This window comes from Colossoma macropomum, unplaced genomic scaffold (assembly GCF_904425465.1).
Source record: "Colossoma macropomum unplaced genomic scaffold, Colossoma_macropomum, whole genome shotgun sequence".
Classification (NCBI taxonomy): Eukaryota; Metazoa; Chordata; class Actinopteri; order Characiformes; family Serrasalmidae; genus Colossoma; species Colossoma macropomum.
This window is the reverse complement of record NW_023494790.1, coordinates 8660579-8673846: the sequence shown is the minus strand read 5'-3', so window position 1 is coordinate 8673846 and position 13268 is coordinate 8660579. Positions and strand designations below refer to the sequence as shown.

Genomic DNA, 13268 nt, shown 5'->3' with positions numbered 1-13268 from the left:
GGAAAGTGAAGCAGAAAGAAGTTGATATGAAGTGTTTTTGAAGAGGTTTGAATTGATGTAGAACTACTGCTGTTCATCTGAACTATATTTTTCCTTTGTATTGTTTTACTCAAAGCATTTATTTGAGTTGAATCAAGCCAGTTGAACTGCTGGTTACCACATGAAGTTATGTTTCGGTCGAACACGCTGGCCACATTTTCTTTACAGTGTATTTTGTTCAAAGTATATAACTAAAAAACAATGGTGTAGGATCATACATTATTATACATTATTTGGCTAAATGGTAATAAATAGGATAAAACAGTAATAGAACTTAGAGTTGACTGGGGCAGCTCTAGCAGGGCAGGCATTTTACAAACTGACTTGTGGCAAAAGTGGCATCCTTTTACAGTGCCACACTTAAAGCCACTGATCTCTTCAGTACGACCCATTCTACTGCCATTGTCTTTCTATGGAGATTGCATGGCTATGTGCTTGTTTTATGTATACCTATTAGCAATGGGTGTGCCAGAAACACCTGAACTCAAGAATTAGAAAGGTGTCCACATATTTTTGTCCTTTTTGTGTACATGCATTGTTTTCAGCACATGATCACATGCCGACAGGTTGTCATATAACCCTGAACATACAGTTCATCGTCTAAGTGGTGCCAGAATTCCTGAGTGATATTCCCATTTTCCTTCTCCAGGAGAGGGAGAGGAGATCTCCAGCCATAAACTTCCAGAATATCCACTTTGCAGATGGCATGAGCCCACTGCAGGTGTACTGTGAGGCAGAGGGCGTCACTGTGAGTTTACTTGAAAACGTTTTGGCTTTTAAACACAATAAACATGCTTAATACTGAGGTATATTTAGAGGAACCATATCATGGAAAAATGTCCTTGGGTTTTGGAAATAAAAGATGTTGATATATAAACATTCATATATAATATATAAAATATCTCATTTATATATAGTCATATATAAATATTGTTTCAAACAAAGTTTCAAGATGTAGAAGTTATTCATATTGGTGAGATACAATACATGAGTGTGGGATTAGGGCTCTTTAAACCTGAAAGATAATTCTTGTAAATCTTTGTTGCAAAAACAAAAGCATATTGTAATTTGTTACTAACTATTTCTTACTCATAGATTATTGAAGTAAGCAAAGAAAGTCTAATTCTTTCTGGTAATAACAGTTTGTGTTCATAAATTGAAGGGGAGATACATGTTATAATAATATCTTTTACATTTTTGCTGTCATTTGTTGACTTTGAAATAAGCACAAAAAATGTCAGAAGTGCAGACTTGTCTAACCTGTCATATAGAAAGTCATTTGCAATAAATTGCAAATAAGTAAACACGTCGTCTACAGGTAAATAAATTACAGTAAAGAAAATAAACAATATATGGCTTAGTTTATGAAAACTAATTACCATTCATTCCTTTTATTCCTTTTACTTTCTTTTGTACATCTTGCTTTAAGTTATGTGAGGATAGAATATTCAAAACTGAACACTGTCTGCTATATTGTGGAGTTCTGCTTGTGACTGTTGTGGTTCTGTAACACTTTCCCCTTTTCTTCCCACCTATCAGGACATCATCATCACAGACTTGATGAAAAAACTGGACATTCTGGGGGATAACGCCGTAAGTGTATGTTCATTTCATACGTAAACGTGTGTGTCCATAGACCTGTAGGAAATGCGCCCTACTGTTTGTTGTACAAATGTATCTCAATAGCTTAAAATGACTTTTTGGCCTCGTTTTGCTGCTTCGTACAGAATCTCAGCAATGAGGAGCAGGTGGCCGTCATTCATGCTAGAACAGTTTTAGCTTTAGCAGAAAAGGTACTGTCTCTTTTCCTTTTCTTCTTTTTTAAGGCTATTTTTCCTGATTTCTTGTGCTGAATGTGTCTTAGCTGAATGTGTCCTGTTCTTTCCTTCCAGTGGCTAGAGCAAATTGAGGTGACCAAATCGGCATTACAACAGAAAATGCTGGACATTGAGAGTGAGAAGGTAAATGCGTATACATTGTCAAGTACAATTTAATAAAAAAAATTTCAGATGGGAAGAGACAGTTATACTGCACAGTGAAGTTCTTACTCTGCACTTCCTCTCACTCTTTTAAAACACTGTAAAAATACTGTATAAATAAAGAAAATAATATAAATAAAGTCAAGAACACTGTACTATTACTAAGATACTACTACTATTAAGAATATAAACTATATTTATTTAGTTTAGTAGTATCTTAGTTATAGTATAATATTCTTTACTTAATATTTACTCAGAAATTTGATTTGAAAAGCTATTAGTTGGTGTTTATTTGGCCATAAAAAATTAAAATACATAATAATATTAATACACTAAGTACAGATTTAGTGTATATGTGTGTTTAACAATTTTTTTATATCTCTCCTCATTGCAGCCCCCTATTATATTAATTGTAGTTATCTTACATACACATATTTACACCATAAGATTACTATACAGTATACAGAATATATTACAATACTCTACAATATGTATGATACATGCATATACTAAGACAAACACACACACACACACACACACACACACACATATATATATATATATATACACATATTGTGTGTGTGTGTGTATGAATAGGTGGGATAAAAAGCAGGTGCATTGGTAAAAATGAGTAGTATACAGTTGTGGAAGACTCTCTTGCTCTTTCTTGTTATGCAAGAGGCTCTTCTAGAGTGAAATATGAGTATCAGCCATCTTGTTTTTTGGGGGGTGGGTTCTCTGGTTGACTAAGCAATATTTTTATTAAAACTTGCTTCAAATGTTCAATTATATACATAAACATATATATATTTAAAATGCTTGTACTGGTCTGATATAAATCTGCTAAATTATGTGTGACCTTATCATTCTTTGCAAAACTCTTAAAAATATTGGAAATTGGTATGAGCCCACAAATGGAGAGCTAAGGCCTCCCAGAGACTGGAGAGTTTATTAAATATATACAGCATTGTTTACGGTGTTAAAGGTCGTTGCTTTATATGTGTCAGTTTATGCTCCCTGTTGTCATACAAACACATTTTAAATGAAGTGTCATCTGAATTGCACTGATGGTCAGTTTTTCATTCTCTTTTGCACCCAAAGGAGCTCTTCAGTAAACAGAAGGGATATTTAGATGAAGAGCTGGACTACAGGAAACAGTCGATGGATCAGGCCAATAAGGTAAACAGATCACACACCTTGATCCACATTCACTAGATTATGGTTTGAATTAACTAGACAAATCATTTCATTTAAAATTATATTACAGAAAAATTATATTACAGAATTTATACAGATCTCCTTCAATTTGTCTCTATATGCCCTCTGGTGGTACAATGTAGTCATCACTGGTCCACACCCCACCCTTCCTCTGCTTGGATTTCTTTGCTCTCTCTCTCTCTGTCTTTCTCTGTGGTTCTCTCTCTCTCTCTCTCTCTCTCTCTCTCTCTCTCTCTCTCTCTCTCTCTTTCTCTCTCTCAGCGTATCCTGGAGCTGGAGGCGATGTTGTTTGATGCACTGCAGCAGGAGGAGGCGGGAGCTAAGGTGGCCGAGCTGCTTTCGGAGGAGGATCGAGATTCGCTCAGGAGAGCTGTCGATCAGTGGAAGAGGCAGGTCCTCAGCGAATTACGGGAGAGAGATGCTCAGATACTCCGTGAGAGGATGGAGCTGCTGCAGCATGCTCAACAGGTAATTATAGTCTGCAGTGTACAATAAATATATGCTGCAGTCAGCAACTTTATAATATGGTCATTAATACTGCAGTACTGTACTGTCAGTAAACTTTTAGAACCAACTTTCTGTTTAAGAAAAGTAAAAATGTTTTGCTGAAGAACCTTTACGATGAACATAATACAGATACTACTGTATACTATGGCCAAAAGTATGTGGACACCTGATCATCACACCAGTAAGAGCTTGTTGGATGTCCCATTCCAAAACAATGGGCATTAATATGGCGTTACCTATGGAGATGGGAGATCGCATGGCTATGTGCTTGATTTTATAAACCTGTTAGTAATAGGTGTAGCTGGAACAACTAAGCTCAATAGCTAGGAGGGGTGTCCACATACTTTTGGCCATATAGTGTTTGATGGGAAGTTTTTGCTCCATTTACTGTTTTTTATTTTTCTGAAGGCTGAACTTCAGCTACGTATACAAATATGAGTGCTTATTTGAGTGTAACCTTCTCTTATGACCTCTGCAGAGAATTAAAGAGCTAGAAGAATGGATCGAAGCACAGAAACGACAGATAAAGGAATTAGAAGAAAAGGTATGAACTGCACATATGTATGTGAGCATTCATGTGTGTATCTATGGCCCCAACTACACCTGACATTAACATGCATCCTGGCTGGTGTAATCCTGAGTGGGAAGCAAATCCAGGTGTGGACGGGGTGATCAGATCACTCAGACCACCGTCAGAGATGGTCAGGGATGCATATGATCACATTACACCACTAACAGCAAGGAAAGACTGTGTAATCAACTGTGTCATGATAGGAAAGATGAAAGCAGCTGCATGGTTTCTTATTTTGTCTTGTCTACTGTTTGTTTGGACACGCATTCCAGGCTCCTAGAAATGACAGGTGTAAACAGCTATATGTCTCGCTGTTCAATTATACCGACTTACCACTTCAGACATGTTAGTATCAAGTGTTATCTGAGCTTATAGACTTTTATCTGCAAAGATTTTTCAAATTGGACACATACACAAAGGTGCTAAACTGTCACTGGGGCAGCACCCCTCTTGTCACTGGGGTGGTACCCTCAAGGGTACATCTCAGTACCTTTAGTCAGGAAACATAACTGTACCACAATCCATTGAAATCATATTTTCTAAGTTGTATTGACTCCACACACCCCGTCTCATCTCCAGGCTTTTTATTTTACTGTTGTGTTTTAAAACATTTGGTTATGAAAAGGTACTAATATGTATTTTTCACCTGGGAAAAACTTAAGGTTCATAATTGGACATTAAAACCGCTGCTGTACCTTTGAGGGAACATTTACGTTGTTTGTACCTTGATGAACAAAAAATGTACCTGGACCGAACCTTTATTTCTAACAGTGTACACGTAGTATACACATGTATGTAATTTTAAACTGTATCTCTCTGACTCTTTCTTTTCTAAACGACTTTCCTATCTCTTTTTCTTGTCTGTTCTGTTCTCCATTTTACGTTTCCATGTTCAGTTTTTATTTTTATTTTTGTTCTTTTCTTTAGCCTTCATTCTTTGGTCCTAACTCTTCCAACACGCCAGAAATGGTGAGTAGCGATGCTGTGTGAGAGAGAACTTGACACATAAATAACAAGTAGCACCTTCACTACCGGTTATTCTAATTTCGTTACGTGTGCATGGTTCTGTTGGCCAATTGTTCCTGAAAATAGTGTGAATGGCTTAGGATTCAGAGTGCAGGGGTCATTCCTCCTCCTTCACTGAGTGACGGACTGAGAGATTACAGAGCTGTGTGTTAGAGCCTGACTAATATTATGGTTGACTAACAACATCAGCCAGTACTGAAATATTGCTGATAATAGGCTGATAATTAGTCCCTTTTTTGGTTGAGGCATCATCAGGATATGAGCTTCAAATCTCCCTGACTGTAAAAAAATATGCAGCTTTTAAACTTAAAAAGTAAATAACTAGGTTAACTTGAAAGTTTCAGTTCAGTGAACTTGTATTAAGTTAACAAATGTAAACACAAATTATTCCTCTGTTAACTTTATATCACACATCTGCTGAACTCAATATTCAATATAACCTGATTACTTACTTTTTTAAGTTTAAAAGCTGCATAATTTTACAAGTTAAAGTCTTAAAACACTGTGCCACAGAAGGAGCCCAGAACGAGCCACCCTGTTTCAATATATCACAGCAGTACAGACTGAACACAAAACGCCAACATAATTCGCATAACAAAAATATTAAATGTAAAATATGTTGGTGACACTTTATTTTGAGTGGTTAGGGTTAGGTTTTGGGTTGAGGTTGAGGGTAGGGTTAGGATTAGGGCCAGGGTTAGGGTGAGGTGTTGGGTAAGATTGGGTAAGGTTAGGTTTTGTGTAATGGAAGTAACATGTTTACAATACATCTACTTAATGTAAGTTATGTATCAACAGAACATCTACAAGATATTTTCTTCAGTGTATTCAGATGCTTTACTGATATGCTGTTGATGTGTTACTGATAATCTGTTAAGACTTTATTAATCATCTACAAAGGACCACTCCAAACAAAGTGTTACCTAACATATGGCACATGTTATTATAACTCCAGAACTCAATAGGAATTCAATATTTATATTATGTAAGACTGCGAGTTTCTGCTGTGTAACTATTGGAGTATAAAAATGAGATCAAACTATAAAATGATATTATCCCATATTATTAATTATCTGAATTTGTATCCCTTTATCATTTCTAATTTTAAGAGAGTAGGTGTGGGCACTACAACCAGTTAAACAGGACCAACTGTGTTCTTTTGGACTCCTGGTATCACCAGGATTCAAACTTGTGATTTCCCAGTGATGCTGTGAATCTTTAAACAGCTGCACTATTGAGAAGCTTTTTCTAAACTTATTTTTTATGTAAATTTCTGTTGGTCAATGTTGTGGAAGGACTGACGATGCTCAATGTTCAGAAAGGCTTATTATTAAGGTAATTTTATACTTTATGATGATATAATTTGTTGGAATTGTAGTATGCAAACACTTAAACTTTCAAAATATACAATTTACTACCCAATCCACATATGCAAATGAATCTACCAAAACGGTCAGTTTTGAATTCATTTTTTTTTTTGATGTGATGAAAGCCAAGACTGCCTATAACCGTTTATCCCCGTCCATTCTGAAGTTTTAAGGAGTGTTTCAGCCTGGCCTGCTCTTTGAACTAGGCACCATTTAGGACAGCCAATCAGAACAGAGATTTACATATGTCAGCCTTAAACGTACAGCAACAAATTGGCCTGTTTTATTCTAAGGAAAAAAAAAGACATTGGAAAATGTATAAATCTTCCAAATCGATGTATAAAGACATTGGAAAGGACATAAACCTTCACAAATATGAGAAGTGTGATAAGTTTACCTAAATGTGTGTACTGTGCATTTCATTGTATTAAACTTCTCTAAACTGCTCTTCTTACTGTTGAAACTTATGACAGTTAAACTTAAGAGTCTAAAACTCATTTTTTCACTTTGTGTCACTGTGAAGTCGACAGGTTTCCAGACTGTTTTCTGCCTTCTGTAAGAGAGGAGAACAGAAGAGAGGACAGCTCTGTAATCAGCTCGGGTGATTTTTGGAAGTCCAGCGATCCTCTGCTGTTCTCACAGCCTCAACTCAAGCTTCTCCTCGGGACCTAAAGCTAAGGGAATATGGTGCTCTCTCTCTCTTTCTCTGTCTTTATATCTCTCTCTCCAGTGGACTGAAACTGTTTTTATCCTGCTGACCTTTGAACTTTGCTCCATGTGACCTCTTCTTGCGTGTGGAATTTAAGGAGTCTTAAATTGAAGCGCTCTCTTTCCTTTCCCTGCTAAGCAGGTGGTGCTGGACGCTGCTTCCCTTTGGAAGCCTGGTGGATCGAGAGGTGTTACGTTAAATCCCCCACCCCTCACTGTTTACACTCTGCTTTGGGTACTGATGGCACACGCGGTGCCCGCCAGGTGGAGCCGGACGTCCCTCCCTCTTCCGTACTCTCTCAGACACACATACATAAACACTACAGCATACCGGAACCGAAAGCCAAACCCCTCGGGTTATGAAATATTTGATTTTTGTAATGTAAAAGAACAGTATTTCAAATAAATTTCTCAAAAGAGAACCTGCAAACCTGAATGGATGTGAAGTCTTTACTGTAGACAGCAAGTGAAGCCTTTTATGCATTATGCAAGTAATGCATTATGGTTTATTTTCATTATTACATTTTGTATTTTTATATTTAATATTTAAGACATTAGTCTTTTTTAGTACTGCCATGCTGGGGCAACTAGCAGTCTTGCAGAGCCAGGTGTGATCTCATATTGGGAGGTGTGATCTCATAGTGTGACCTGGTAAACTTTTGGTGCTTGGTTATGGCAAAATCTGGGGTTTGCCCCCTCTGAAACCCCTGAAACCCACCCCAAATTCCTCAAGTCATGAGGCTCTTTTAATGTCCAGAGTATAATCAATAATACAAGTGAAGCAAGCAAGCAAGAGAACTACTAGTGTTAACTTATGTGCATCAGATCTTCCTTGATGCACAAAATCTAATCAGTGAAACCACTTTAAATACTTTGTTAGAAGACATTAACTCAAAAGTAAAGCCTTGTTTACCATCATATGGTAAAAGTGTTCCAGACCTGGTCAGATGTTTACAACCTGATGTTTAAAACACAAAAAACGATGGTCTTGGTTATATTTCCATTGCTGTCCATAATGGAGGTGCAAAATTACTTGTAAATGCAGAGGGGATTCCAGCTGCGTGAAGCAGGTCACAGCACAGAAAGAAGCTTCAGGCGATTTCAGACTTATTACATCAGCGCCTTGTTGAATATATGCGGGCATAGTTCATACCATTGCTCAGTGGTGAGTACATGTGAGTATTTATGTATTTTTAACGTTACTGTTCTTTGTTGGAGATAACAAGTGTATATTTGATGTTGCAGTGGTTTTTAGTGCAGATATTATTTTTGCATACTTTTTAGTGGCTGTGGCGTCCAGCTCAAATACAAATCTGAGAGCTTGTCTTTTCTCGATCATAGCTGCCAGTTCTGTCTACATCACTTTTACTCTGGCTGTACCATCACAGCTGTAAAAAACAGCCAGATACAGCTGCTGGTGACCCATCGTCAACCTTTATTACTAATATTTTATTACTATATCTTTGTGAAACTAATGCATAGTTTAACTGAACTTTTTTTCTGTTACAAGAGGTCATGCTTGATTTAAATGTGATTTTTTTGCCCACGGAGCAGGTATCTGCTTAATTAATTGAAGTTTTTGGGGGGAATTTTAAGCCATTATAACTTCAATTGACAGACATGTGGCCCATCAGACAATGTTGCCGAGCACACCTTCACCCTCTACTTTGAGCTCCGCCTCCAGGAAGTGCTAAGTTGGTTTAGAATTTCATTCTGTTCCCACCCTAATAAATCTATGTTCGACCCACTTTTAAACTCCAGATTTTTCATGGTTAACCCCAGATGTGTGATCTCAATCCAAGATTACTGTACGAGCTACGTGAAACTAGGTTAAGTCCAGACTGGAGTTCTTCCTTTCCTCATTTTCTGCTGTATGGAAGTGAAAAGTGATGTACACTGGCAGAAAGAACTCATGTCACACACAGACGTTTAGTGGCGGTTTATCATTTATTTGAGGGGACCTAATCCTTCTGTTCACTTAAAGAAGAAAAAAAAACAAAAATGCAAGATGCCATACTGCTCATCAAGTGAGGGAGCATTTTGATGAATTACAGATGATAACACAACTGCATAGTCACCACATTTAAATCCTGGTAGAAAATGTGGGACAATGTTTGAAAATGTGTGACGAAGAAAAATCTAACCGCTGTGGATGCTCTGTGAACAGCAGTGAGAAACGCTTGTAAAGCAGTTCCTTTAGATCATGTTAAGACTTTCTGTAAGTACATGGGGAAAAATGTCATTTGCGGTTTACTTGGTTCAAGTGTCTCAAGTGGCTGAATAAAATATGTTACATCAACACAATGTCTTGGCAAAAGCTGTGCTGATGTAACAGTCAGCATCAACAGATTTTTCAGTGTAGAGAAAAGCAGTGAGAGCTGCAGGACACTGATAAACACTGATTTATTTGCTAAGTTTACATTCATTGTTGGTGTGCATCAATCTTTCTTACAAGGTTTGAGCAATTCTTTGCCAGTGTGTACTGTACAAAGTCAAAGACCACATTTCATGTATTTAATTTCCAGACCAAGAAGCCATTAAGTACAAGCTAATCATTTCCCAACACCAGGGAAAAGCAGAAGTCATATACACCAATCAGGCATAACATTATGACCACCTCCTTGTTTCTACGCTCATTGTCCATTTTATCAGCTCCACTTACTATATAGGTGCACTTTGTAGTTCTACAATTACAGAATTTTTGTTGGGCATATTTAAAACATTTTTTACATTTTCAGGTTGATCATATGTAAAAACGTATTACATTATTGTAAATGTGTTTGTACATTTTTACAAATTTGTTTTCAAAATTTATGATGTCAAACTTTAAATAGCAATTATTAAAGGTTGTCTACAGGGCTTTTTGCTGTACACAGGAACCAGCCAACCAACCAACCACCTTGAAACAAGGGGAGCATCAATGAGACAAAGGCTTAGAAGAGTTTGTTGTTCTTTTAGAAAGAGCCTCCACTCCTAAGACTTCTTTTAGGACTGCTTCTGGTTGCAACTGTAACTTGTCTAGCCTGGAGTAAGTAATAAAGTCAGAAAAACAATCAGATCAGATTAAAAAAATCATGTTTATGATGGAGAAAAACAGTACATCTGTCAAATTTAACCTGAGCACAACTGAGCATAACTGAGGGTTAACAGAGGTACGTTCTGTTCTTCTCAGTAATTTAATAAGGTGTTACTTCATCAGTAAAAATCTTATTACATTATCGGTTGACATTGTATTATAATATTGTTACATGTGTTATTATATTAAAATATTTATATCCTATTACATATCTGGCCATTAGTACATTATTGGGAAACTATTGCAAAGAATAAATTCATTACATCAAAGGAAAATAGTGTGGATATGTTGTGTCTCAGCATTCTGACTGTGGGCTGAAGGAGTCCAAAGGACAACTTCTACGTCACACGCAACATCTACCATGCAATAGGAAAAAAGATCTCCTTAATATCTCTGTAGTTTCTCCTAGAAGTCAATGAGATCAGATTGAAAGGTGGAGACTTTTGCTGCTCAGATGTTTCTCCTGAAAAAGGGCCCAGTAATCTCACACGTCTCCTCTTGAGGTTTAGTAGAGATCTCAATGATGTCACACATTGTGCTGAGATTTGCCGCTCATCTTCATCTGCAGCTGAACTACAGATAGAAATCATAATACGAAATCAGCTGTTTCTTGGGGCCAGGAGTATCTCAGGGCTTCTTTCTGTCTGATGCTGTTCAGGGTTTGGCAGAGGTCTTGGTGTGTCCCCTGGTGGAAAGTCTGACTATGAGGTGACCTATATACTGTGACATGTATTTTTGTGAGGTTTACCCCTGTAGGGGTTCACTCCTGAAGTAATACTAGGCAGAAGTCATTTAATTTCATATCTGTATCAAAATAAATGATTTTACACTGAGAAGCTGATGAGAAGACCCAGCATGTAAGTCTAATAGTCTACCTTTTCCCAGTTAATGAATTAAACTGTATTATTTAGGTGGTTTGATTTAGTTGTCAGCAGGCAGGTTGATGCCTCCCATATAAAGTGAAACCAAATTATGATTCAGTTTGCTGTACAAACGGATGAAATTCTGGTCATATGTTGATTGTTATTGCAATGTTATTGCATGATGCCACAGGCTAATACAAACATCACCCACTGCATGAAAACTCTTAGCTAACAAAAACTATTTGTTGGTGCATGGCACTGAGGTATGGCAATTAAGGTTTTTGAGAGCTGAAATTGTACTAATGATGTTGGAAATATTTTTCCAGCTGTTTTGGAAAGTTATATGAGAGGAAACAAATAGAAAGTAGAACTTTTTTCCCACCTCACCCTTCAGGGCTTCTGTACAAAAACAATAAAGAAAGTTGTTTTGTTTTTTTTCTTTGTTGATTTTAGGTAACACTATATGCAATGTAATACTAATGAAAGATAGGAAGACAGATAAGATAGATAAGAAGTGATAAGAAGAAAAGAAATTAAACAGAAAAAGTTGGGGTTGTTTTTGGTTGTTTTTTTTTTGTTGTTTTTTGCTGTTTCTCGCTAACAGTTGATATGATGTTAAGGCAGATACACCTCATTACACCTCAATGTCCTCCTCACAATATGCTCTGCACATTGTTTTTCTTCATACAATCTTTTTCCTCTTTGTTTCTCAGGCCATCACTGTTTTTTTTTGTTTTCCTCTTGCACTCTTTACTCTCTGTCCTCACTGCACTCTTCCTCCTGACTGACTCCGGCTCTTCATCTTTCCACTCCCTTTTCTCCAGCATTCTCCTCCTCTGGATTCAAGCTGCACATTCCAGATGCAGATCTGGAGAAGAATACAGTTGTGATGAACAGCTCAGTTCTAATGAACAGCTCTAGACAGTCAATAGTTCTGGTACTTTTTGGACCTAATCTAACACAAAATCAGTTGTACCATCATTCTCAGCTTAATTCAGCAGATGTGTTTACGCATAACTGAGGGATCTGTAAAATAAGCAGTAACATTGAAAAAAAAAATCAACTGAAGGTGTCTTTTTTATGAGTCCTTGTAGAGGTGTGAAAATGAATCACATGACTTGGACTCCAGTCACAAATTAAGTGACTTCAGATTCAACTCATTAAAATCAAAGACTTTCAAACTCAACTTTGACTTGAACAGCAGTGGTCTAGGACCTTACTTCAGAAGTACACTGAGTTATGAGTTTATCAGTTGTGGCCACCCTGTATCTACACTGACTGACCCTCAATATTTATTCACTTTGTGGGTTTACAGTTACGGTCAGTCAGAATGGTCAATAGCTCTGGTATTTGTAGACCTAACCTAACATAAAATCACAAAACGCTTTACTGTCAGTCAGTCAGTCTCATTGCTGGCATGGGCTCAGTAGATGTGGTGGAGTGCATGTAAATAAACATGCATGTAAATGTTAATTTACAGAAATAGAATGTAAAATTTACAAAAACAAATGAACACCTTTATTTCACAGACATTTGCATTTATTTTAGTGGTTGTTATTGTTATTATTGTGGAAAAATACTGTATGTCAGAGTAACTAGTTGAAATAGTGAAACTGAATTAAATTGAAGTGAAATTAAATGACTAATTTTACAGAGTTTGACTGTCATTGAGAAAACATGCTTCTCCTTTATCATGTTTTTTTTTGTTTTTTTTTCTCACAGTGTACCATATAAGTGTACTTTGTAGATTTACATTTACAGTCAGTTGATATGGTTAGTAACTCTGGTATTTTTAGACCTAATGTAACACGAAATTACAAAAATCTTTACCATCAGTCAGCAAAACTGCTGGCAGGGACTCAGCAGATTTGGTGGAATCATCTGTAACTGAGGGAGCTGCAAAATAAGCATTAA

At 36.8% G+C, this 13268-nt stretch overlaps 1 protein-coding gene across 1 annotated transcript in view; it reads left to right on the top strand.

The window, feature by feature from the left end:
* jakmip3 (Janus kinase and microtubule interacting protein 3) overlaps positions 1-7851 on the top strand; it is an 82931-nt gene extending 75080 nt beyond the window's left edge. Inside the window, exons 16-24 of the mRNA XM_036572045.1 lie at positions 689-787; positions 1579-1632; positions 1767-1832; positions 1932-2000; positions 3120-3197; positions 3498-3704; positions 4222-4287; positions 5242-5283; positions 7231-7851. Coding sequence (XP_036427938.1) covers positions 689-787; positions 1579-1632; positions 1767-1832; positions 1932-2000; positions 3120-3197; positions 3498-3704; positions 4222-4287; positions 5242-5283; positions 7231-7266 — 717 coding nt within the window. The 3' untranslated portion in view covers positions 7267-7851. The remainder of the gene's footprint in view (positions 1-688; positions 788-1578; positions 1633-1766; positions 1833-1931; positions 2001-3119; positions 3198-3497; positions 3705-4221; positions 4288-5241; positions 5284-7230) is intronic.
* The last annotated feature ends 5417 nt before the right edge of the window (positions 7852-13268 follow it).